Genomic DNA, 27,502 nt, shown 5'->3' on the forward strand with positions numbered 1-27,502 from the left:
GGACTTAAGTTTAATTGAAATACTTTAATTTCTGTTTCTTTCTGTGTCACTGTCCATCCAAAGCTTTTTGTTTCTCTTCTCTCCTTTTCCCAACAAGGTTTTAAAGTGTCTTGTGTTGGGTGATCTTGACTATGGACCTGTAAACTAACCCAGTAATTCAGTGATAGCTATATCCTTCTCATTTCTAGTGGTATTTCTCCCTTTCCCACCTGTAATACTTCTGCTGGGGTTGTTTGAAATGCACCTGTGCATAATATCAAAGCCTGATACTGAATACTATCTAACTTTTTGAGAGAGATGTGCTTGCTGCTGATCCATACAACACACAACTGTAATCTAATATTGAGCTAATTAATCCACTTTATATGGCCTTCAACACATTTCTGTGCCCCCCATTTGCTTCCAACTAAACACCTCATGACCTTTAGTACTTTCTTACATTTGTCCACTACTTTCTGAGTATGTACAGCCAATGTAATTCTTTCATCAAACCATAACCCTAAAAACTTGTTTCACTCTCTCCAATTCTTGATTATATAATTTAGTTTTATCTCACTACCAATTCTTGAAAATTTGAAACTCCATTTATTTGACCACTTCTCTACTTTCGTAATAGCCCCTTGCAGTTTCTTTACAATGAATTCCAAATTTCTTCCCCTCTTCCAAATTGCCCTATTATCCACAAAAAGCTAAAATTCTGGCCCATTCTCTATTTCCATAAATAAAACATTTATCATTGTGGTTAATAATAAAGGGCTTACTATGCTTCCTTGAGGTGTTCCATTTTCAACAAGTTTTCCTGAATAGTTCTTTCCTAGTCTGACTTGTATTAATCTTGCTAATAAAAAGTCCTTAATCCATCTATATATTCGACCTTAGATAACTAATTTACAAAGTCTGATTAATAATCCCTCTCCCCACATCATATCATATGCCTTCTCTATATCAAAAAAGACAGCCGCTACACTTTCTCTGTTTACCTGTGCTTTTCTAATTTCATGTTCTAAACATAAAGCTGGATCCATACTGTAGTATTTCTTCCTCTCCTAAAGCCACTCTGGTATTTAGATATATATCCTTCATTTTCTATATAATATGTTAACCTTTCATTTATCATTTTCCCCATTATTTTGCAGATGTTGGATAAAACATAATCTTCTTCTTCTTTTTAATGGTGAATTGCAACCGAGCGGAGCATTATTGCCACCAACTGTCGTATTACATTGTTCTTATATCCTTGTTATCAGTCCTGTATTTTGTAGATAGGTGAAGTCATGCTTTAAAACCAAATTTCCAGAGCTATCTGAGAAGATTGTTTTAATGTCCATGTGTTTAATCCCTTTATGTTCTCTCTTTCATTTGCATATTTAGGACAGAGACGAATTACATGATCCACACTCTGCATCTGATTGCAGACATTACATGTTCTGCTTGGATGCTTCCCAATGAGGTGTAGAGATGAATTTAATTTAGTGTGTCCCAGTCTAATCCTCCTAATCAGGCACTCTTCTTTCCTTCTTTTCCCCAGTGACCTTCCCTCTCTGACTTCTTGCTGGATCTGATACAAATGTCTTCCTTTAGTATCTTTATCCTATAACCTCTGTCTTTGAATCTTGATTTTTTTCCATATGAAAACTTTGGTTTCTGCTTTACTTATTGGCATTGCCACCTCTACTTGATTTGCTTTTAATCCATTTTTGGCCACAAGGTCTAATGTTTCATTTCCTTGGACGCCTACGTGAGCTGGTACCCATAAAATCTGTGCATCAATTTCTAGCCTCATAATTATATATTAAGATTGCAAATGATGGTCAGTTGTTCTCTTGGTCATCTTAACTTTCAACTCTGGGACATAAAATGCACTACTTATTTTTCCATTCTCTGGCTTTTTAGACCCATTAGTATACCTCTCATGGAGTATTGTGTTCACATAAGCCTGCAAATTATTGGTTGAGGCAGTAACCATGATGGAACAGCTGACATTAAAACAGTTTGACTGATTACCCAGTCACGGACTTATAATTCCTTTGTTATATCTGAAATTACAGTGCAAAAACTGTCCTTTTTGATTTTTTTTGCTTTCCTAACACGTGTCTATAACCTTTTTTGTAGGGTGTAAATCTTTATGGCTCTGCAGATTTGCCCAATAATTGGCCATTAATTGTTTCCTTCTTAACTGAAGAGGTATTTCCCACCTGAAGTGCTGACAGAGGCGTTGACTTGACTGCCCCACAACACAACCGCAATGCAATGTACCCATCAAGCATCTTATCTTCTATTATCTTCTATTTTGCCAGTATGACCTTTCCGTGTGAGCAATACATCGAACCACAATCCTAAAAAAATGCATTTTAAAAGTTTTATTTTTCCTAATTTTTAATTATAAAGTTTCAGGCAAATATCGTCATTTCTTTCTTGTAAAAAAGACAATTTGGGATTTTTCTATAGATAATTTATATTCCCACATCAGAGACGAGTTTTCAACTTCATTGATAGCTTCCTGGACTTTCTTTATGATATATTCTATATTTCTTCCTCTTTTCCAAATTGCCCCATCATCTGCAAAAAGTGACTTCCCAATATCTGTACTAACTGCTTATATATACCATTCATCATGATTGAGAATAGCAGAGGACTAATTACACTGCCTTGACGTGTTCCATTTTCGACAAGATATTTCTCTGAAAATGAATTCCCAACACAAACCCAAATATACCTACCAAATATGAAATCCTTTATCCAATTATACACTTTACCACTAACATCCATATTATCTAATTTTATTAAAAGACCTTCCTTTCACATCATGTCATATGCCTTTTCTACATCAAAGAAAACAGCTACCACTCCCTCTTTATTTGCTTGAGCTTTCCTAATGTCAGATTCCAGGCATATTAATGGGGTCTATAGTACTGCGCTCTCTTCTTAATCCACTCTAACATGGTGAGAATAAGCCATTTTTTCTGTATGGTATGTTACTCTTTCTGTTATTATCATGGTCCTGTATATATGTGATGTTAGCGCTATGGGCCTATAATTATCTGGACAGGTAGTGAAAAATATACACAAGACCTGTTACAGCTTCCTGTTGTGAATGGCAAAATACAACCATAAATATTACAGTCTATGGTTCCCAAGGGAAAAAAAACACAAATTAAATGAATTAATGATGAATAAGAATATAGTAACCTACAACATCAATCAGACAACTCAGAACAATGTCAGACAAAAGGACCCCCTCAGCCTACAGACCTGCTGCTATCTGCTGTTATTTGTTAGATTTTCATTTATTTGTTAGATTTTTATTTATTGAATCCTCCCAGCATAACAGTGTCTATGTCATATGGTATTTGTTAGATTTTTTTTACTGAATACACATGTTTTTGGTGTTTTGAAAGCTGAATCAAGCATTTATATACTTGGCAAATAAATGATCCTTGAATCCTTCCTTGAATCATTGAATCATTGAATAATGACTACTATTCATGGTCCCATTTCCTGAGTTTGGAGGTCGTTTTTCCGACTTTGGTGTATTCATGAGTTTTTATGTCGTAATATGGAAAAAACATGGATGCTACAAAGAAGATGTGTTGTTTTTTGTCCCAGACTTGTTGCTGCACCAGTACATTCCTTAGAACTACTAAAATAATAATAAAAAATAATGCTTTACGTGACTTGTTATCAGGGTTAATGCTAATAAATGACTTTTCTAACTTATCTAGGTCACTCTACGTGGACAGCAACTAATGGTTACAACCTAATACCATATTACAAATCACATGTGAGCAAAAAATTGATATGCAATACATGAATTAGTAAAATGTTTCTTGCCATCATGCAAACATTTACTTTCATCCGCCATGTTTCTGCATATATGATGTCTGAACTTTCGGCAAGTCGTCTGCCAAAATCTTTTTGGACTTTCTGAGTTGTTGTTCCAACTTGAGGGGGCCTTCCATAGACAGTAAAAATAATAATGGATGTAGTTACCGTGATGTCACCCATTGGTTTGTGGACTCCCAGTTTGAAGCCTTGAGTTTGGCATTTTGACCATTTCCATCTTGTTTTTTGGAGCCAGAAGTGATGAAAAGTGACCATATTTGGACAAGAACATGGAGCTGGGGAGGAGCTCCCAGGGTCCAACTACAGCACCTCATGCACCGCAATGGTAGCGACTTGTCAATCACAAGGTAGCCACGCCCTACAGCATACCCTGCTTCATCGTCTATTTTAGTCTAAATGGGACCATGATTTACAAAGTGAACATGATGCTGTATTGAAGAAGACTTGGAACTAGCAATCGAGACCTTAAACTCACTAAAAAAGTGCTTACTGGGGTAATAAATCAAGTGAGAGAAGTTAGTAATTTTCTATACAAACAAACTTCTTTTTGGAGTTAGTGGAGCCGCCTCATGCTGTCCATTAGAGAGAATGCAGGTGCATGGCACTTCTGCACTGGTTTCTATGACTTTTCAGACTCGGAGCTACCCGCATGAGGCGTTCACGTGAATTTTCCCAGATGGGAACTCATTTTTCCGATTATTCCGACATTACATGAATAACACATTACGCCTATGCTTTTATTTTGTAGAACAATCTCCTGCGCAACGCCCAACAGGAAGCAGAGGACAAAAAACCTTTTAACGCCCTCTAGTATTTGGGCTATTTTAGATTGTGCTGATGTACAATTGTTGAAACATCAGAGTGTGGTGTTTTGTGGTTAAGCACAGTAAGACATATTTTGACGAGACACAAGTTACAACCGCCGCGCTCGCGCTGGTCCTGTCAGTCAGCTGCGGGGTGGGTGGGGTCACAAAGAGCCAAGATGGCTGACTTTGAGGAGCCGCTGTCAGATGAAGAGAAGGTCTGAAGACAATTTCATTCTTTGCTAAACACACTTTTGTCTTATTGGTGGAGCGCTACTACTGTTATATGTTGTCGCGATTTAACGGTTAAATTTCGAGAAGAATAATGGCATTATTAGGTCACGCATCGAAAAGATAAACTTGTGTTTTTCAAGCTACCATTAGCTAACCATTTAGCCAATGCTAGTTGAGGCTTATAACGCTGATAGATGGGTTGAACACTGGATACTCTTACTTCATAACTTTTTAATAGTTGTGCTTAAATTAATTTTAACAGAAGCACTTCCCAAAAGTTGTGCTGCAATGTTAGTTTGCTGTAAATGCAGCGGTGTTACACAGTATTCTTCTCCTACAGCTAACATTAGCAGCTAACGTTACTTTGCTTTTGGATTTCTGGGTCAAACAGATTCAGTTGCAGCTCGAATACTTGTTGGCCTCACATGACTTGAGATCAGGATATGGGTGTCTACAGTTTAGATGGAGCCTGATAGTGACACCCTCCGTAATACAAGTGGCAGTGGACACATTACAAGCTCAAATTATTATGATTGTCAAACTTTGCATAGTCTTGTCTGCAAGGGAAGGTTATTAAATGTTCCGTGTACCTTATATGACCCAACAGGGCGGTTTCAAAGCTAGAAACAACGGTGGCCACATACTTTTCATAACATGAAGAGACATTTTAAGGTTACAGGTCTATTGAACGAAAACATTGAAGACAAGATGATGTCATGATTTTACAGGCATGACACATAGTCGAGGTAGCCGTTCCTAACTCAGTGTCCAATCTGTATTCATTAAATATGCTCTTCAGGCATGTTTTAAGTATATAAAAATACTTTGCTTAGAATAATAATTTATGTCTTCTGAGGTTTTTCCACAAAAAATGTAATTATCTACTCCTACTACATAGACATTGAAATTCTGTCTACACTTTCTTCCTCATTTTAAAATCCAGAATACATGAATAAGCAAATTTTTAATTTTGAAAGTGTTGAACACCAGGCATCAAGTTTCCGCATTGCACTTGTATGAGTTTAATTTGGACCCTGATTGTCTTTTCAGTTATTTTAGTTAGTTATTAGTTGCAATGTCATAAAGTCCTGCTCGTACATACACTACCCTCCACTCATAAATGCGTTTTGCTTATTGTTCCTTCACTTTAATGTTTTGAGTTTGACACATTCATCTGCTGAAGAGTGTGAGGTGTCTCTGGACTCACTTTAAATCTTAGTTTAAGACGTGTGCCTAGGAGGGTGATTTATGACATCATAAAACTAGTTTGGAGCCAGTTGTGGTCCAGTATGCAACTTCTTTAAACTGAGATTTAAGGTGAGCACAGAGAAAATTTATCCCCTCAGCAGATGAAGGTTGAAACAACCTTCTTCTTCTAAACTAATTTCTGAGCGGAAGGGGGCTTTAAACAGTTGAGTGGTGCCCTTAAATTAGCAAATCTTTACATTTTTGATGATAGACATGTTGAAGATTGAGTATAGATTTGCTTTTCTTATTGAAAAGTGAAAATCTTACTAATTATAGCTAAATACTGGTCTGTAGTGTCCTTTGTACTGATTGTATAGCAAGTCATATTATCATGATGACTGAATTAACTGATCACATTTAATATGCTTCCGTAGGTCCGCATAGCAGCCAACTTTGTGACTCACGCCCCTCCAGGAGAGTTCAACGAAGTCTTCAATGGTAAGAAGCAGCTGTTTGTGGAAAGATGCCTGTGATAATTGTACAGCATTTAATATGGTATTTTATTCTTATGATAGTAATGCTTTATTGTTTTGTCTTTTAAGAGTACTATGCAACCAGTGGTTTCTTTTTGTCTTGCTAGATGTGCGGCTTCTTCTCAACAATGACAACCTCCTCAGGGAGGGGGCGTCACAGTAAGTAACACTCAACTATGACAAACATCAGAATACTCCTAAGTTACACAGTTCAACACCCCTTAACATCTATTTAGTGGGATATATTTTCAGATTGAGGTTTATTTATTATTATTAGATGAGGGCAGTGAGTAATATTGACATGGTCAGTGTTAATCATTTGTTGAAAGAATTTTTGGTGTCATGTTATGAATGCCTACTGTACCTTTGTGTCCATCCTATTCATCCAGCTCCTTCGCTCAGTACAACATGGATCAGTTTACTCCTGCCAAACTAGAAGGCTACGATGAGCCGGCAAGTTTCATCCTCACGTTTTCCTTGTTTATTCCAGAAGAGCAGTGTCAGAGCCAGACCTTTTTCAATCTTTAATTTCCCTACTTAATAGGTCCTGATTACAGAGCATGGTGACTTGGGTCAGGGACGTTTCCTGGACCCCCGCAACCGTCTCTCATTCCGCTTCGACCACCTAAGGAAAGAGGTGAGCGACGTGCAGCCATATGAAGGAGAGACAGCCCTGAAAGGCTGGAGAGATGCCTGCGATACTGTCCTTAGTGCCTACGTCAAAGAGCACTACCCTACTGGAGTCTGCACGGTGAGGGTCGCAAAAGGTTGTTAGAAAATAATCTAAGCAATAAAGATTACATTTTACTCATACATGCGTTTGTGTGTTGCAGGTATATGGGAAAACAGTTGACGGTCAGCAAACTATTATAGCCTGCATTGAGGGACATCAGTTTCAACCCAAAAACTTCTGGTATAGTGTCTTTCCTGCAAACAGCTGTTCATAAACTTATCTTAATCTACAATATGTATCTCTGATAGGATACATTACTAATATTTAAAATATCACAAAGGACATTGATGAACATTTTTCTCTCAGTTCCATAATGGTTCCTGATGCTGCCGTCTGATTATAATGCAGGGTTTCTTCTCATTTCCCTAACACAGGAATGGTCGCTGTAGGTCAGAGTGGAAGCTTACCATTGGCCAGTCCACTGCTCAGGTGGTGGGAGTGTTGAAAATCCAGGTGAGTTAAAGTCAATGTGCATGAACGATAAATAAGTCAAAGAGGAAAACGCAAGCTAATTTAGATTCACTGTCTCCAGGTACACTATTATGAAGATGGGAATGTGCAGCTGGTTAGCCATAAGGAAGTAGAAGAATCAATACCAGTAAATGTAAGTAAAAAAATGTATGCATGAGCACAATAATGCAGTTTTCAGCATGGTTTGAACTTAATGTTACGTACTCTTAGACTGGTTGTGTCAGCTCCTGTTATGTACTAAGGAGGTGACTGATTTTTTTGTGTGTTCTTGAAACAGAATGAAAGCCAGACAGCCAAGGAATTTGTTGACATTATCGAGAATGCTGAAAATGACTACCAGGTAAGATACCTTTTTATTGACCATACATTTCATTTTTTTATGTTCAAGATAACAGGTGAAACATTTTGAAAGAAGAACATTTTTAAATATTTATTTGTTTCCCTACACTTTTGCCCTCAGACTGCAATCAGTGAGAACTACCAGACCATGTCTGACACCACCTTTAAAGCCCTGCGTCGCCAGCTGCCTGTCACACGCACTAAGATCGATTGGAATAAGATCCTAAGTTACAAAATTGGCAAGGAGATGCAGAATGCCTAGTGGAAGGTCAGGGACTGACCAGGGAGATGCACACTCCACTGGGCCCACAACCCACCTATACATGCGCAAGGACTTACCAAAGCAAAACTATATCAGTATGGGGCAAGGAATTAATATTTAAAAAAAAAGAAAAAAAAAGAAGCAAAACTGAAGATTTGCAGACTGCTAGGCACAGGTATCTGTCTGCTCTAAGGAAGCTGTGGTTATGAAGATAATCATGGTTTGGAGAAAGTGGTTTACTTCTGAATGTGTTGTGAAAGAGTTGTGTTGGGTCAGTGTGCAGGGCTGTGCTCAGGACTGCTACATTGAAGAAGTAAATCTTTCTTCGGCCATCCAAGAAATTACAGACCTTCATAAATTCAGATGTCAGAAGTTAAAATAACATTTTTTTTCTTTATCAAATTGATGCAACAAACTGTGATCATTATGTCAAAGTGGTGATCACAGCACACAGGGACAGGAACCAGGACCGCACAAGGCAGCTGATGAGAGAAATTAAGCACACCGTTATATATCAGGGTTTGATTTTTGAACAGGGAGGTATGAATTTTGTGAACGTTTTTGTTTCATTAGAGGTCGTCATGTATGGTGGAATTGGAAATCAGGTGTATCGGTAACACTGACAGGAAAAATCAATAGCAGTCAACTGACATTTTAACTTGTCCCAACCTTATAGTATTACATAACTTAGATGGAATGCAGTTATATTATGATAATTAAATTGATAGTTTTTGCAGCTGTTAACATTTAGCAGTAGCATGATCCTTAGCATAGCTCTGTTCCTGCACTGTAGACCTGTATGTTTGTCTGTGTCTGTCAGGGCTGAGGGAATGTTTGTTTTTTTTTTTTTGTTTGTGCTCCCCAGATGTATGTGTATCCACCCATGCAAGCTATGATGACTGAAATAAGATAAAGCGACTATTACGCTTCTGTATCTACAGTAAAATACATTCTGTTCTCTTTGGCATCACCACCTCCATTGCTGTACAGCTTTTCCTTGTGAAAGGAAACATACTCATATTAACCAAGATTTATTTGCCAAAATCTCTTTCCTATGGTAAAGAACTCCATCCTCCAACCCATGTATGCAAATTTCTATTTTAATACGTTGGTTTTTGTTGGAGTCTTAGAATATTGCACTCTTAACTGTAACAATATGTGTATTGGTCAATGCCAAGTGAACGCAAAGCAGTCGCCATGTAAGGCAAGATCGTATATATATATATATATATGTTACATGACTTCTGCAAGGCCACATCATACTGTCTGTGTTACATTACGTCTAAGCAGGCTGACTTTGGATCAGTTACTTGTTAGCTATACTATGTGCTGTGTTCAACCCTCACACTAAACTACAACTGTGTGCCGATCAGTTATACTGTAAAGTTCAAGACTGTACTGCCCCATTCTGTTGTACGAATAAATGGACTGAACATCTTGGCTAGATTGCTATTTTCATTTCATGCTGTCACATGGCCTAAAAGTCAAGATTCAGAGGATCACCTGTGGAAACTTTTAATAGAAAAGCTTTGACACACTGTAAGTTTTAAGGCTTGGGCAGTTTATTTAAAATAGCACTGGATGTTGCAGGTGTTCATGATATGAATATGTGAGGGAATCGCCCCTCACAGACAAACAGTAGTGTATAAATCAACTTATTTCAATTGATTGACTAAAATATGAGTCACTTTCATTTCTTTCTCGGTTTTGAAGCCAGGTAATTAGCCATCATTGAAAACAAAGAATCTGTTTAACACCTGTTAAGACGAGACACAGTACTATGTCAATTATTTGACAGATCTACAAACAGCAGTTACAGTAGCAAGAATCAAACATTTAGTCCCCATTATGTTCATGGACGGAATATCCCAAAGAGTTATGACATAAACATGACACATGGTCCATCTTGGTTTGGATGAAGCAGAGATTAACTGTCCCTGAATAAAAAATAAAATTGTAGACATACAATATCTTACAGTAATGTAGTGCAAAGTGTGCTCTCCCTTTTCAAGAACAAGATTCAGTGTACTCATGACAAGTGTAGTAGAAAAAAACAACACACATGCAAAAGCTGTGCATTCATAGACTTAAAAGAGAATCAAATGTGAATTCTTTAATCTATTTACAGTATAATATTGTTAAACTACCTAAGAAGGAATTAGAAAAACATTTAAACTACTCACTATTTTATTGTGGATTGGTGTCAGCTACACATTTGCTATGCTCTACTTTCATTATTTTCCTTATACTAAGTACATGGTTTTGAATCAGACTTAAGTTGTCTTTATTGCTCCCGGACTCTCAGTTTAAGCATTCAGAGGAAAGAAAAGGAGTGTTCTACTATGAAATCTTCATGTTATCATCTTAATGTTTCTTTTTCAAAACAAACAGATCTGTAGCTTGGTCTCTATAAAAAAATGTTTCTCAACACCCTTTACATAAGGTTGAAGCGGAAAACAGATAAATAGTTTCCTTCTAAAATTTCAAACTTTTTATATAAAGGAATAAAGACAGCAAACTTAATAGAAGTTCTCTAGTTCTTTTCCGATTGTTTCTCAGGTTGTGGTGTAGAGGTAGGATTTGACAAACTCTTAAATGCATCTGTTTGAAACAGGCTAGCTTTGAAGTGTTTAGTTGGATCCTTTACCACTGATAATGAGTGCTATGATGTGGGTTTAAGAGCTAGTAAATGAATATTACAGTAGCTGTTGATTTAGACCTGACTTATTTATCAGTTTGTATGTCCTGGCTGTTAGCTGCTAGAAGATAAAACCAGGTCTGGCTCCTTGGCTCCCTCCTGGCCACTCTGCCCACAGTTCCCTGTCAGCTCTGGGAAGAGGCTGGTCCGTGCAGTGTGACTTGGGGAGCCTGGAGTCGGACTCATGCCTGGCCTCTTGGGAGGGATCGGAGGAGGATGGGTCTTCTCTGAGCGAGGAGTCAAGGGGGAGCGGATGCCCGGAGATAGAGGCCCTGAAGAAGGTGATCTCCCCCCAGTAGGAGACACTGCTATATTGCGGTAGTCTGTACCAAACGGAGAGCTGCTGATTGGCGCAAGCTTGACACCAGCCTGTTGGCTGGTGAACCGGGACAGCACCTGTGTTACCGTGTTGCGGGCCAGCTGCTTAGCTGTGCTGTTCTCTGGTGGAGGAGGGATGGAAGAGGTGGTGGGTGAGAGGTCCCTGGGGGAAAGAGGGCCGCCCTGATGTTGCTGCTCCAGCTCAGCCTGGGTCTGGAACTTGTGCCTGGCGGCCTGGAATCGCTGGTTGACTCCAGCCTGGTAGGAGGACTGATGGAAACCTGGGCTGCCGAGACGTTTGGCCAGAACAGGTGAGGAAATGGGGGAAGAGGAGAGGGAAGAGGAGGCTGTGCTGGAGGGAGAGGGAGGATGAGGGTGAGGATGGAGAGGAGAATGCAAAGCTGTTCCTCCCCCATTTTCCACCACCCCTATATTTTCTGCTCCTCTCCCTTCCTGTGTCAGTTCTGTCTCTTTGAGCATGTGATGGCCATTGACCTTTGACAGTGAGGTGGTTTTAGGAGTGGCAGTTATCTTTCCATCCGGCTCAGTCTGAACAGAGGTGGACACCACCATCATTTTGGAAGGCAACTCTTTCACATCTGCCACAGCCTCCTTTACCTCTTCTTTACATCCTCCAGTTTCAGCTAACCTCTTACTCAGCTCCCCAATTTGTCTCTCAAGCTCCCTACTCCTTTCCTCCTCTTTGCTGATCCTGTCTTTCATCTGCTCTCGTTCTGTGTGAAACTCAGCCTGCTGCCTCTCAAACATAGCCTCTAGCTGGGCTGCCCTCCTCTTTTCATCTTCAAGGATCCCCCGGAGCTTCTCCACAGTGCTGGTCTCCTCTTGGAGCAAAGCGTGGAGCTGGGAGACCTTCTGAGCCTCCTCCTGGGCCTGGCTGCTGGCTTTCTGGAGCTCCAGACTCAGAGTTGAAGAAAGCTGCTGCTGCTGGGAAAGTGACTCCTCTACCTGGCTCACCGCCTGAGCCTGTTCCTTCTCTAACCTCCGCACTGCTGCTCGCTCAACTTCCAGCTGGACAGAGAAGGTGAAAGATACAAGTCAGGCAAAGCAGTTTTTCCAAATTTGACCACAAGGAGGCAAAAGAACACTGCTTTGTTACATATGCAACACCTATACAACACAGGATGAGAAACATTCCCAGTTTTAAGGTATAATAAAATGTATATATATTTTGCACTAAACCCATTAAAACTATACTACAATTGACTTGGTAGTAACTAACAGTGTCTTTTTGCATATGTTCAAATGGACATTATTTCTTTCTATTTGGATTTGGTTTAATAGACACAAAGCTTATAAAAATTGAGCTCACTTGGACAATGGCTGACATCCTTTGTAGGATATCAATCCCTGTTTCTCTCCCAATTTTCTGGTCCCTATCCACACTCAATACTGTCTAATAAACTACATTTAAATCAGCAATTGTTCTTTTTTTTTTCTCTTTTTTAAAGAATGATCTGCTCGCAAGGCATGTTTATTGAAACCTCAGTTAGCCATGAGGTCATAAGAGGGTGACTGTGCTGCTTAAAAAGCTTTGATGAGTAATAGAAGGAAATGGGAGGTGATGAAATACAATCATAGTGTGTGTGATTAGTGTACAAAAAACAACAGAGGCAGGAAAGGCTGAGGAAGACTGAGAGACACTCAGGAACCCTGTCTTACATAAGGCCCCTATGCAAAGTTTGTACAGTGCCCGATGGTGTGCTCGCGGTGTGTGTGTGTGCGCGAGCTGACCTTACATTAGACATGGACATCCATTATCTCAGGTTTCCTGAGGCCATAAAGCCCCATGACTGCTGGACAACTAAACAATGGCCTCTTCCTCCTCTGTTTCCTATGAAACAGCCCTGTGCTTGTGCATAGCAGTGCCTGTGTGTGTGTGTGTGCATCTGTACTTTAACAGGCAAAGCCCTCTCCACCCTACAGAGTTACACAATGGAGCTCCACTGATGCTTTCCTGCTCAGTCGCTGGGTTTTAAATCACAGCTACCAGTATAAAGAGCACACTGTGCAGAGAAGCAGAGGAGAGGGAAATAAGAGAAGTGGAAGTAAAAAAAAAATCTCTTCCACCTGATGTGCTCATCTATCAGCAAGTAGAACTGTGAGCACTGCTTTTGCTGAGACAAACATAAACACATAGAAATACATAAACACACAGTACGACAGCATAGCAAATACACTGTCTGCTTTTTGTGTGTCAGTCACACCTGCTGCAAGAGTTTGTCTCTTTCTGTCTGCAGCATGAAGGCGAAATCGTCACTCTGCGCGGAGTCCTGGGCACGCCGTCGTTTCTCCTCCTCTAGATCAGCTATCATCTGTCAAACGAACAGACAAATAAAACGATTAGATGACACGTCATGCAGACAGGTGTGTTGTTGCAGGATTCGGCACATGAATTTGACATAACACCTTTTTTTTTCTTATAAGAGGGTTCCTAGCCCACCAGTATTGCCTCTGTGCCTCTGACTAATTCGATGGGTTGGCTGTTTAAGACTCACATGAACTCTCAGACCTTGAGCTCTGCTGTGATAAAGCTTCATATCACCCCTCTAAGCCCTGGGTGCGGCTTCTGTCTGCCTCACCCCAAAGCCAGTTTTACAGTGGCTGAAGCATGGAGACAAATACCTACACGCACATATTCACACACACACACACACACACACACACACACACACACACACACACACACACACAACAAGCCTATTGTATAAGTGTAAGCCCCAGTGTTACTTCCTGAGTGGCTGCAGAATTGTCCCCACACGCAATCTGAAATGCAGACGGGGTGAGTTGAGGCTGAATGTGTGAGAGTGTCTATTCATGACTGTGTATGAGCATGCATTGACTCTTACCCTCCTGTGTCTGTTCTCAGCAGCCGCCAACTGTCCCATCATCCTCTCCTGCATCCTCTTGCAATGAGCCATGACCAGTTTAAGCACAGCCAGAGGGTTTGGGCCCACCGCCCGGCCCTGCAGGTGTGTGTGAGTTTGGGTGAGTGTGCTTTGGCGCTCCTCTGGTTCGCTGTCTCGCTGCAGGGCCAGAAATGGATCGCTGAGGTCATACTGGCCGTAGCGCTCCTGGACGAAAGCATCTCTGTGCTGAGCCTAGAAGATACACACAAACAGATATTGTTTTGTTCCGTTAACTTGTACTTATATGCCAAATGATACCAAATGATGAACACATATATACATTCACATGTGTAGCTAAAACCCAGTGGTAACAAGAAAAGCAGAGGTGTTAGATGTGTCCCTGTGGGCTGAACATGTTCAGTCCTGACTGAGCAGAAAAAATGAACAGTGTGTATGTCAGTGCATGGATTTGATAGGATGAGATCTTTTTTTCAGCACAGGAAAAAAATGCATAAAGAAGATAAAATGAGGCCTCACTGCCCGTGCCAAGAAAAACATATATCAGCACAGTAACTCATCACAAACACACTGTATGTAAGCATAGATACACACACTTTAGCACGTCATGCAGAAGAGAAGATTGACTTGTAGTGAATGACGTTAGGGATCCGTATCACCATCAAACATAGACTGGGGAGTGTGTGTGAGTGTGTGCAGGACATCTGCGTGCAGTGATGTTATTGTCAGGGTGAGCACAAGCAGATGGTCTTTCCCCTCAACCCAAACACAAAGAGGTGAGGCGCTGCTGTCCACCCCCACCAGGGGCAGATGTTAACTCCTCCCTGGGGATGCAGGGATGAAGGACGGGGCCATGAAATAAGACACACACACACACACACACACACATATACACACACACAGAGCTGTTTCTAATGAAGCAGTTCGATTATACCTCAACTAAAACAAAATAAGTGAATGAAAAGTGATTACACTAGTTAAATGGTTAAAATGAGATCCTGAGGGACAATTATCGCAGGCAGCTTAAGTGATTTCACTTTACCTCATACATTATTCAAGCTTGTTTGAGAGAAAGAGGCTGGGATGATATGAAATGAAGTGAAAGGTGATACGGCCTTGTTGACCTCGATCCGGGTCACCCTGATATATCATCGGTAGGTCTTATTAACTGCGTGCGGTGACTAGGTTTGAGTTCTGGAGCCATGCGGGGTCAGCTGGCGGTGCTAGTGATGTAAGCACATGTCACAGAGTTCACTCCACGTGCCTTCGGGACACCCATCGCTGTCTCCCCATGCAGTCCTCATCAGACACCCCTTTCCTCAGGCCCCCGTCATCCCCCTGCCCAAACATGCATTGCACTGCATTCCTCTGCCGGTTCATCATCATTTCTCAGAAAATGCTTCTCTCTCTCTCTCTACTTCTGCCTTTCTGTCAGCCTCTTTTTCTCACATGCACCACTAGAATGCAGTAGTGCAAAACCACACACACACACACTCACACACACCCTGAGGACATCAGTAAGGAGGCTGTATTTGAGGCTCTGTCTCCGGCTGAACAAAGAATGTGACCCTCAGTGAAGAGATTACAGGACTCGTACAAAGACACTGTCTCAATGCCTTCAGTCTCTTGCATTGTCTCCATGTCTGACCCAGTAGGCTTCAATGTGTGAGAGTGGGTACAAATGTGTGTGTCTCTGTTTCCCTTAGTAAGTGAATATAGATGTGTATGTGTGTGTAAGCCACTGTGTGTATGTTTACCTGTGGCGGTGTGCATGCTGTTTTTGTGCTGGGATTTGGAGTTAAGCTGTAAAGCTTCTTCATCTATCTGGAGACAGAATTGCAGCTTCCTGAGTTAAATAACTGTAATAACAGATCATTAAGGGACGGACTTAGATTGAATTGTGTGTGTGTGTGTGTGTGTGTGTGTGTTAGTGTGTAGCAGTTTTAGCCTATAGGGTCTGGTCTCTCTTGGTTTTCTCGGGATAGTTCTGATCATAATGACAGAGTGTGCTTTCCTTTATGAGAGGACACAACAAGCAAATTCCCCCTACTGCAAAGCTCTCATTTCTGCCCTACCACTGATGACAAATGCCTCCACAACTAAGCAGCAGCAAGGAATAAATGATATGCTCTCAATTTCCTTTTTGGTCCACTGTCTCATAATCATTAAATATGTTTTTGAATTTGCATCAAGCATGTAAGAATCCCTGTACAATTTCATGCAACGGTTTAGCTTCTAAAACGGGTGTACTACATTTGTGACTTTTTCAATTACAGTTTCATTCAACAGCCTGTATCCTATAATGCCTTCCTGCAGCTGTAACAAGGTGTGAAAGACAACCTGATGCTTTTCACCTGTACCAATTCTCTGTCAGCCAGTTACCTACAGCCTCGGGGCACAATCATGCCCTTGTGTGAGCTGAAAAGAGCCAGGGAGTCTTGTTTCCTTAATAAGCCCCAGTAAAGACGGTCACACAATGAAACCAGCAGCTGGCATGTACAACATTACAGCTCTGAATGGTGTCGGGTGCATATCTCCTGTTACAAATGTACAGTTAAGCCTTTAATATGACTCCTAAATAATACTGTGATAGAAGGAAAGAGAAATGTAATTGCTATAAAAATCAGGATAAGTGGATATGCATGTGAGTATCTGTTATTTGCGTGCATCTGTGAGCATGCAGCCGGCGTACATTTGCCCTATGTGTGTGCACCATGCTGCATATGGTTCTTAGCATAACCAACTGTTTCCAAGGTAACATCTGAAGTCCAGAAGCTTTGCAGTGGGGGTTATGGGAAAAGTATGCATTCCTGGTGAATTAGTCCGCTCTTTGGTAGAACAGTTAGACACACAGAGACAATAGGACAGCAGGACTGGACCTGTCAAATATGAAAAGCCTCTTTCATGGAACTTAAACTTAAGGAGTCCCTATGCAAGTGTCTTCACAACAAGAAGGCAATGGGATGCTCCAACTTTTGGTTATTTCAAAACAAATAAGTTGTTTTAATGCAGAATTGTGATTATTAACCTGCAGTGCATGAAAAGCACAATGCGGTGTATTTGTTTGTCTGAGAGTAGAAAATCAGATATGCTTAATATGATTCATGTTAAGCAAAGAACAAGGAGTAGAAAAGAGGACAGTAGGTCAGCTGCGGACCCTCTAGTGTTTTCCTAGATGATGACTTTTGTGATGCAGTTTTTTTCTCCTGAGGAGTGGACAGAATCTGCTCTACTAAATAGTGGAGAATGAAATGAACCACTTGTCAGCTGTGTTGAATAACAGGCCTTGGCAGGTCAGAGGTATCAATCCACTGGCAGTCAAATTTAATTTAGCAGAGTTGGTGAGGCTGCTAACTCAAACAGACACAAAGGGCCCTGACCCACTTTGTTGGTGCTGGTCAGTAGAGCTCAATGCAAAACCTACATTAGCAACAATCTGCTGGGGGAAACTCATAGCAAATGAGAAATGGTAAAGTGAGAAAATATCCTCAACATTCAAATTAATCATTTCATCTCTTGTATTAAGATAAGCACTACACACCTATTGTGCCTTAACTGCACTATGAAGTTATTTCTCTAGTACTAGTTATGAAAAATAAAGAATAAAGAAATAATAACATACCCAACAGTATGTACTGTAGTTTTGATGAAGACTTGAAAAAGAGTTTGGTGTTTTACTCCCCTTGGGTGCTGGGGACAAATGACAAGCTAAGTAGCAAGCTAAGGACAACATATCATTAGCTACACAACACTTTGACAGGGAAGTGTCTGTAGTATTGATTTGGGAAAACCAAATAGCAAATGTAACTACTTAAAGCTGCATTCATTGATTTTTGGCCACTAGAGGGAAAAAAACAACAACGGTACAACAAGCTGACATGACCCGACATATTATCACCCCATAAAGTCGTTATGGACAATGTGTTAGCAAACAATTGGCTGCTTACACGTCCAGGAGACACAGGACAATTTTAGGATTTATTTAGAGGTTGCGTTTCAGGCTACATGACAAATGTAACTTCCATATTCACTTCTCTTTTAACTCTGTTTTAGTCGCTACCGAAACCTGAGAAACACAGCATACCTAGCTGAGCTTGCTAGATTTTCAACTTTCACCAGCTACATAGTCACTAATTTTGACCAGAGGTTTGTGCAGAGCAATTAGCATATATCATGGGTTATCAGAGGTTTTTTTTTTGTTTTGTTTTACTGAACCAGCTGCCTTCTGACATCGGGCACAGGGTCGGTTAGCAGTGAGCAATTAGCTAAAAGAGGCTGAAAGAGAAGCTCTGTAGTGCTAGAGAGTTGGGTGATGATTCATGATGATTTTCACATTAATCATTTTAGAAAATACTGATAAGTAGAGCCTTAAGTCCTGACATCTCTTTGGATAAAAATGCACTCCCATGAACTAAGATCTCCACGATGAGAACATTTGTCCTGTGGGTCCTAAACTGACCAGCTGTACTGTTGCATAGTAGCTGGGCCTCCATCAACGGTTACTGTGAACTCACTGACATTGCACAGAATGTCCTCTGTGGTTAATCGTTATGGGAAATGAAAAACTGGTGAATATTGTCCATTTGCATATATTTTGTATCATTTATGTCATTGCATGCTTTGTTTAAAGGGAAACAAATAAATTCAAAACTGGCAGTGAAATACTGTCCAGGAACTTCACTACCGTAAAAGCAAAAAACGGGGCTTACATTATATGTTCAAAGCAAACCATATCAGTCTTAAAAAGTCATTTAGTAGCACGTTCAGACGGTTCAGAGAACACAGCAGTGTGAAATGGAATAAGACACTCAAAAATAGGCACACACACACATTTTTGTACTAAAAAGTACTTTTTTCACAGATTTACTATAATAAGCACATAGTGGGCCCAAATGTAATAGCTAAGGTGCAAAACTGTTCCAAATTCAGCCTAACCTAATGCTATGTTTACTTCAGTCAGATAAGGTAACAATGGTTAGTTTGCCCAGATGGTGCAGAGGAAAAGGCCCCACTAAGCGTCACAGAAACCAGCATTCAAGCCCCTGCAGCAGCTTGTCCCCTTCAAACACTATATTGGCAGTGTGGGAAGCTGGTGAGGGATGATGCCACTGTTGCAAGGTAGTGGAAAGGTAGTACACTGATTTACTCAATATTGGTTATAACATTATTTATGAGGTAACAGTAATGTAGAAACTGCGAGGGTTACAAAAATAGACTTAAAGGATAATTCACTTGTGTAGGGTACCCGCCCCAGTGGCATGCTTTTGTTCTCCTAAAGAAAGAACAAAGAGAGAGAAAGAGAGATGAGATTTTAAGTGTATGCTTTCTGAAGTGTAAGCTAAGGTGTGTGCTTAAGGCTTAAGCCATATCCTCCACACCTCCCACCCACACACTAACCACAGATGGCACTGAGATAACTGGAGGACGCCAAATAAAATAACTTCCAAGTAATGTTTAACTGCCTCAAATGTTATCATCAGTGGTTAGTGATGAATGCGGAAAGCAGGTGCTCTCACCCTTTGGACAGGCAATGCTTTTGGAAAGGCATAACACGTCATTAGGTGCAACAAGGAAGTGCTCCAGTATTTCTTGTAACTGCAGAGTCAAAAATTAAACTGCTTGGGCAATTAATTGTCCAAGCAAGTGAGTTTATTACTGTTATAGATATGACCATTTATTTTATAGTCGAGTTTATGGATTAGAGAGACTGCCATAAAAAGGCATCCTACAGAAAACATTACCCGGATGCATCCTTATTGTGAATTGTGTGTGTGATGTGCTGTATGTATGTGTGTGTATTTTGTGCAATAAGAGCAAGAAAGTTACATTAGATGCTTTGATGTCATCTGAGCAATTTCAGGTCAGGGAGCTTTACTCTCGTAGGCCTCAGGCTCAGGCTGTTGATATGAAAGCACTTCACTAACATCATAGAACAGTGTTACATTAGGTATTATCTTATTTTTAAGGCTACCCTCTGTGTTGTTTCTGCAAAAAACTCTTTTTATATCTTATTTTTCACCTACTAGTCTTGACAACATGTCCAAATTGGGCAGTGATTTTTGTAGAGCAACAGAATATACAATCTTATCTAAACAGTACACTCTAGCCAGGCTCTATTGTTTATGGAGTTAGGAAAACACATCACCCTGCAAAAATAGACAAAGCATTTTAGGATTACAGGATATGACATAATATGAAAAACAAAACAAGTCCTGCAGAGATTGACCGCAACATTTTAACCACACAAACCTGATGGGGTGGGTAAACAAAAACAGTTAAATGCATTGCCAAATAACATTAATTGTTTCCCAGCTACGGGTACTCGTGACCACAAAGCCTTTTTGTGTCAAAGTCCAAAACAAGTTGAAGCGGTCCCTTAGCGCAGATGGCACATATTCCGATGGGGTTTGTTTGAATGTTGTAAGTTTGTTTTCCACTGTGTTCACTTTTTTTTTTTTTTTTTAACTAAGGACAGACTCAAGAGCTCCCTCATTGAGTATTTCAAAGTGCAGGAGCTGTAGTCAAGGCTCTGGCCAACGTCTACTTTCATTTCTTTAACCGGCATTCCTTTAAGCTGAGAACTGGCTCTATTCTATTTATTACTGACAGAGAGAAAATAATAATAGCTTTACTTTCCTTATACAGTACATATTGACAATCATCAACTCAACAGATATGCCACTCCTGTTGGAATGCAGGACCTGTTTCTGGTGTCATGTTCTCAGGAATGTTTTCTCTGGTAAAACTGTTGCTATCTGTGTCCTTGGCGCACAAGAGCAGCACAATCGAGAATCTGTAGAGACAAGTCCCGTAGGTGACGCCATTTTTATGAGTAAGCAAACGCTGAGACAGTTCCAAGTTTTCAGGAGTTTCAAAGGTGAAAGAAGGGTTAAAAAGCGCCTCAGTGCGGTTGTCCCGAGCAATCTGGAGGCATCCCAAGTACTTGCTGCTGAGAGGGGAAAATATTTAAAGTTGGTAAAGAGTGGAGAGGATTTGAGGACCTCTTTGCCTTTCATCCTCACATGCAATTATACATTATTGGCACACAGTGAGTTTGGTTAACGCGGCATGTTGACTGACAACACTAGGAGGAGAACTCCAACTGCACAATAATATTGTTATACACACTATAGTTTGTGGCATATTAAAATCAGTGGAAAATGAAAAGCAGCCAAGATGGAGAAAGACAGACAGTGCACGATTTGGCCTCCTGGATGCACATTAACTTGCTCTCACCCCCTGACACTCCCTTCTGCAGCCACATGTCTACACACAATCAGCCCTAACATCGACCAGTCAGTAAAAATGGTGTACAGGCCCCCAGTGGAAACAAGGGAAGTCAGTGATTTGTGCCTACAACTCTATACAGTACATCCTCTCCACAATAAACACGGCAGCCTCTAACTGGCCCACCAGGGACCAACGGAGTGTGTGTGAGTGGGCAAATAGGACACGGGTCATGGTCAAACATGAAAGACCCCCCGTAATGTGGCTGTGTGTGAGGAAGAGAGAGAGGGAGGAAAGGAAGGGGCTGGAAAAAAAGCAGTATAGCTAGAGATACGGAAAGAGGAATAAGTACAGACAGCCAGGCGACTGTACCTTCGTCCTGAGGGGATGACTGTGAGTGCGCGTTGAGTTTCAGGTCAAACCCTGTATGCATCAGATCTGGACAAATGCCTTTTAAGATGCATCTGAGCTGGTGTGGTTGCAACAGCTTCCCTTCAGGCCCCAGCGCTAGAATCCTCTCATTATTACAACCTCGCTTGCCTTCTAGATAAACTCCACTATCAAGGCTTAAATATTGAAACACAAGACAGTCATGCCAGCTACATGTCCTCATTATAACCCCAATCCCTATTTCGGACAATGAATCAAGCATTCAGGGTCTAAGCAGCTTCATCCAAGCATGGAGCAGCTGCTGCAGCCATGAGTGTGAAAAGCAATCAGGGACACAGAGAGAGCCAATCAGACTAGGCTCAAACACTACAAAGCATTGTAGCTGAAGGAAAGCTATGCTCTTTCACTGGAAAGAAAAAGCGGAGGAACTGAGGATTAATGGAACAACTGAGCAAGCTTGAGTAAGAAATAGTCTTCAAACGCCTCTGACAAGGTTGTTGTTGAGTGATGTCTGAGCAGCTGTTCGCAGTGTGAAGCTGGGTGATCCACGTTGTACCTCAAAACTTTCAGAGATCTTCCGAGTTCCTGTGTTCACATATGAAGCATAGTGTGACTCTAAATGCGTGTCTGACTGCCATGAAGGACTGCCTTCATAGTCTGTGTTTAGGCTTTCAAACACAGTTGGATACGGCTAATATGCCAAAGCCAAACAACTCTTACAAGGGTTTGAAGTATGTAGCCGAGTCAAAGTACTAAACAGAAACCACAGTCCTCCTCCTTGGTTGAGGGCAAATTTTGTTTCTGGCAGTTTTGGGGAGTTTCCCAGATTTAAACAAATGTGAGCACAAATAGTCACTCAAGACACATTTGAGTTACCATGAACTGCAAGTGAACTGGATCTAGATATAATTTGGACATATCTAAGTCTGAATAGCTCCTGAATGGAAAACAAGTGAAAAAAAGACTTGTCTGACTAGCAATATGCTGATGCTCTGTTGGAATAAAGGTCCTGGGAAACCAGAATGGCTCCTGTGCTATTGTCTTTACTAGCTCTGTTTCCGCAGTTTCCTGTTTACACATCCCCTCCCAGTTGGCTGACATTCTTTTTGGGGGTGTAATGCTGAAACAGGTTAATTTTAGCACCTAAGGACATCTTCAATAAAGACGGACAGTCACAGAGTGTTTTGTTTAATTTAAGGATGGCTATAATATATATTTTTTTCAAGCTATAATTTTGCATGTTTGCTCCTAAATATATGTGAGGTGTCCTGCAGTGTGTATGACACAGTCTGTGGAGGGATTAGTGTGTGTCGCCTGTAATGGCTAACTCACCCTCAGGGCGTGTATGACGACATCCTGGGCTTCCAGCTCTCCCTCCAAAATACTGAGGAGAGTCAGCAGCTCTGCTCTGCTCAGAGCCTCCACATTCATCTTCTCCTCCTGAACAGAAAGACAAAAAGACACAGAGAGAGAGAGAGAGAGAGAGATTGATTTAGATTAATACTGTATGATACCGCCTTGTCAAACCTGGTGTCATTACAAAAAGGAGTAACTGAATATAAAATGAATCACAGTGATCTGCAGAGTTAAGAAATAAAACTGCTTCTCAATATTACACACGGTGGCTTGTCTGAGTGCATTTTTCAGTGAGAGCACAGAGCTGATATAGGATGAGACTTGGGGTCCCATCTGTGGCCTCAATGGGCTATGCTCGAGGTTATAAACAGGAAGTCATTAGCATGTCTGCATGTTAAGTTGCTGAGGGACTGTCGTCTGCTTTATTCAGTCCCAAATGCCCACTGCGAAGGTTCAGTGTACTCCGAATCACAAGACTATTGTGCGAATGTGATTGTTTGAAACATCTTAGCCATTCCACTCTGTATCCTGTGAGTCATCAGCCTAGTCTATTCTAGTCATCAGGGCCAGACATAAACACACCTCACACAGCTGACATCATGCTTAAAATTGAGAATAAGACAAAATACACAATCTCAGAGTTGACTTCATCTTTTAAATAAAGGGTGAAGTCACTTTCAGATTATGATCAGTGCTTTATAATAGTGCGGCTGCTCCTCAGGGTGTTAATTGTGTGTTTGACAGAGTATGTGCAAGCTGGCAAGTCAGATAACAGAGGCTACAATGATCAGCCTGTCTCTCTCTTACACCTCAAATGGGTCTCACACTCACACTCCATGAATAAGTTAACAGACGATAAATAAGAATGCAGGACGCCCTTGTATGAAAATAGCGACCTGTGGGCCAAATCCGGAGTAAAAAGCAACAATATTTGGCCCCTTGATGAAAGCTTAAGTTTAAACCTTCATAGTTTTATGTCAAAATTTTCACAAATCTATTGTAGATAACAAAATAAATACAAGGCTTGTGTAAATCCCAATGAACCTTGTTACTAATACTGCCCCTGCACGTAGAGAGGCATTAAAACCAAGTTGCACCATGCTATTTGAACAGAGCATGGAGCCAAAATTAAATTATTTAACCTACCCCAAATTAAATTTTAATGTGTGAATTCTAAATTCTGTTTTATTTCCACAACTTAAGCCCATTTGACCATAGCAGATGTGTTATCACAAAAACAAATATGTGGCAGCCTAACAGAAATTCGAAGGCAACAACAACCACAGATTTTGAATCAACCATATATAAAAGGAGGCCACTGTTTGTCATGGGTGGATAACCAGTTAAGTACATCTCTAGTCTGGAAGTGCAACACAGAGACGTATATTTGCGTATGAGTCATTTTAGCCAAATTAAAATAAGCTGTAACTCTGTTAGCCCTCACATAAAATCCACCCTCAGATACAATCCTGTTATAAATCAAGTTTATTCTTAAATAAATTAAAAGAAATAAACAAAACATGTCGGCCTCTGTTTCTACTATGCCGGGTAATGGAAATCCCTGAAAAACCTACTTGCTGACCACTGGTTTACTACATGCTGTATACAGAGGGAGTCAATGTCTTATTAAGGTGTTGGGAACTTGGGCCAACACATTTTACTAGAACAACTTCAATGTTCCTCAGATTCTACAAGTCTCTATAATTCCAGTAGAGTGGTGCACACCATTCCTCTGAAATATATTCCCTCATTTGGTGTCTTGATGATGGTGGAGAGTGCTGGCCACCATGTCGGCCAGATGTGCGTTCAACTGGGTTGCTGACTGTGAAGGGCACAGCATATGATTCTTATCATAGGTTTTTTCCTTTAATCTGTATAAGTTAAAGCAACTGTTCTTACAGTATATTCACTTTACACAAACGTCTCCTCACCTCCTCACTGCCAGTGAACGTTGTATATCCAGAGTACTGTTTACTATCAGGCTAAAGTATCCCAGAAGATTCACTGTCTCTCCAAAATTCCTCATTCATTCTGTGGCTCACCATGCTTTCACAGCACAGCAACAAAGTGTGAATCAGTATTTATTTACTGGCTACTAACTTGACATTTATTGCGAGGGTGGTTTCCAGTCCTGTCCGCCCACAAACACACAAACACACACACACACACACACACACACACTCACACACACACACACACACACACACACAAACTGACATTTGTTAGTTTAGATATTGGTGTATGTTTGAGCTGCCTGCTGTCAATGTAGGCCGAACTCTCTGTGTCACTCGATATCTGTAGATCAGCTTCCATGAAAAATCATTCCAACATTCCAGGGATGCCCACACCATGGGAGTCGACACTCAAGAGTAAATCCCTAAGCTCCACTCTATAGCCTTCAAGGTTTCAAGTGGCAGTGTTGCAGTTTAGCTTTGTGAGCACTGGCACATATCTTTATGTGACAATGGTCAACTCAAGTCATAGTCATGCAAATCAGAAAAAGTTAAAACAGCAGCATATAACACCCCCCCCAAAAAATGCCTGTGTGTCACACTGCTTCTGTGTGTTCACCTGCTTGTGTGCATTTAGAAACCGTTCTGCTTTCTTAATACGGTCTCAGGTAGCAAACAAAAGTCTGGGTTAAACTGTATTGTACTAGCTGAGAAGCCAGGAAGAATCTGTGCTGTGATCAATGTGCAGAACAGACTGCTCAGTGTGTTCAAAGCAATACATGATTGCTGTGGTTGCTCAGAAACAGCAGAGGATCCACCTGCCGTCCTAACCCTTTGTCTGACACAGGGGACTGTCATTATTTTTCATCTTGGCAACATTCACTTCAATTAAATGTCACAGACATCACAAAAAAACATCAAAATAGCTATTATGTATATAGATTGCCTGGAGTGATAATGGCATAATCAATACTGCATCAATATCACTCTAGTGCTCACACCCATTAGCCTGAAAATGAACTCAACACAAACCTGAATCACAGCAATTTGTTACTCTTATCTACTATCTAAAGAACACTTTTGGATTATTAGCATTATTATAATACTACATAGTTTGTGGATTTAAGTTTCACTTAACCAGAAATGACAAAGCCCCACACAGTACGAGCAAAATACCAGATTTGGTCAGAGACCTGTCTAAGGACTTTTGCATTTTGCTTTCTTACTAAAAAACCCGATTAAATTAGAGGTATACTTTCTGAAAGCCAGAGGTAAATATTCCCGCAACCCTCCGTGTAAACATACCTTCATGCGCTCTGTTCTGGCCGCATTAATGTTCTGCTAATCCCAAAAATGTGGCCCCTCGACAGCATGAATCAAAGCAGCCCACTGTCACAGGCGCTCCTGCTCTGAGACGACTGTGAACAGGAGACGTTCAGTGACGACGCCGCCAGCCAATCAAAGAAGCGTAGTGCAGCGATCTGACCAATGACCGCCAGGTTTGTCGCTAGGGGGCGGGGATAAAGGCGTTCCCGGGTCCGTGTGATAAACCTCTTTGTTTCGGACGTCCAGTGTGGACTCCCGCACGGTGTCTCAGTGTGAGTCCTGTGAGCTTACTGCAGATTCGGCCAAATGGCGCAATATAAGTGCATGTTTACCACATCTGATGGGCAGTTTTAAGTGTACGAATACCCTCCGACTATGAATTGTGTCTTCTAGGAGCCTTAATAAAAATATAGATTTAAAATTGTTGCTCCTGCACAGACAATTCTTAAACTTATTTCAAAAACTCGTAGAACAGGTTATATCTGAAATCACCCTTAAAAGTGACGCATCATGGGTAAGAGCCTGTCTCACATGGTGTTTCAACTCCCCTTAATGGCCAAATGGCAGCATCACAACCGTGCCCTGAGCTCCGCATGCCTACCAGTAGCTGATAATCAGATCTAGGCGTTTGAGCATGCGCATTTGAAACCATTACATGATTTGAGCGTGCTCTCACAATTTACTGTGCCTCAACTGATCGGATATTGCAGCTCATGTGGGTCAGTCAAATCCCTCTGTCTAATTTAGTGGATAATACATTTTATGTAAAGTGGGATCTATGATGCATTCATAAATTAGGGTAGGGGGGGGAAATGCTTTATGAACACTCCATTTGTGTGTCAGTAATATTACTCATTTGCCACAGAGATAGGGGATTATGAAATGTAAAATTTTGCAGTAGGAAGTGCTGTTTTTGGCATACAATGTGGGAGAAAGAGGTCACA

General features: G+C 40.8%; 2 protein-coding genes across 2 annotated transcripts; one reads left to right on the top strand and one right to left on the bottom strand.

Annotated features, from left to right (window-relative positions):
- The first annotated feature begins 4,703 nt into the window (after window positions 1-4,703).
- capza1b (capping actin protein of muscle Z-line subunit alpha 1b) lies at window positions 4,704-9,846 on the top strand. Its single transcript, XM_044351226.1, has 10 exons — window positions 4,704-4,864; window positions 6,503-6,566; window positions 6,709-6,760; window positions 6,991-7,054; window positions 7,146-7,352; window positions 7,435-7,514; window positions 7,709-7,787; window positions 7,867-7,938; window positions 8,083-8,145; window positions 8,266-9,846. The coding sequence occupies exons 1-10, from the start codon at window positions 4,826-4,828 to the stop codon at window positions 8,404-8,406; spliced, it is 861 nt and encodes a 286-aa protein (XP_044207161.1). The 5' UTR covers window positions 4,704-4,825; the 3' UTR covers window positions 8,407-9,846.
- LOC122982154 (CTTNBP2 N-terminal-like protein) lies at window positions 9,207-26,654 on the bottom strand. Its single transcript, XM_044351225.1, has 5 exons — window positions 26,538-26,654; window positions 23,257-23,364; window positions 14,290-14,541; window positions 13,648-13,755; window positions 9,207-12,451 (listed from the first exon to the last, which is right to left on the bottom strand). The coding sequence occupies exons 1-5, from the start codon at window positions 26,541-26,543 to the stop codon at window positions 11,159-11,161; spliced, it is 1,767 nt and encodes a 588-aa protein (XP_044207160.1). The 5' UTR covers window positions 26,544-26,654; the 3' UTR covers window positions 9,207-11,158.
- Between the last annotated feature and the right edge of the window lie 848 nt (window positions 26,655-27,502).

This window comes from Thunnus albacares, chromosome 5, assembly GCF_914725855.1.
Source record: "Thunnus albacares chromosome 5, fThuAlb1.1, whole genome shotgun sequence".
In the NCBI taxonomy this organism is placed as follows: Eukaryota; Metazoa; Chordata; class Actinopteri; order Scombriformes; family Scombridae; genus Thunnus; species Thunnus albacares.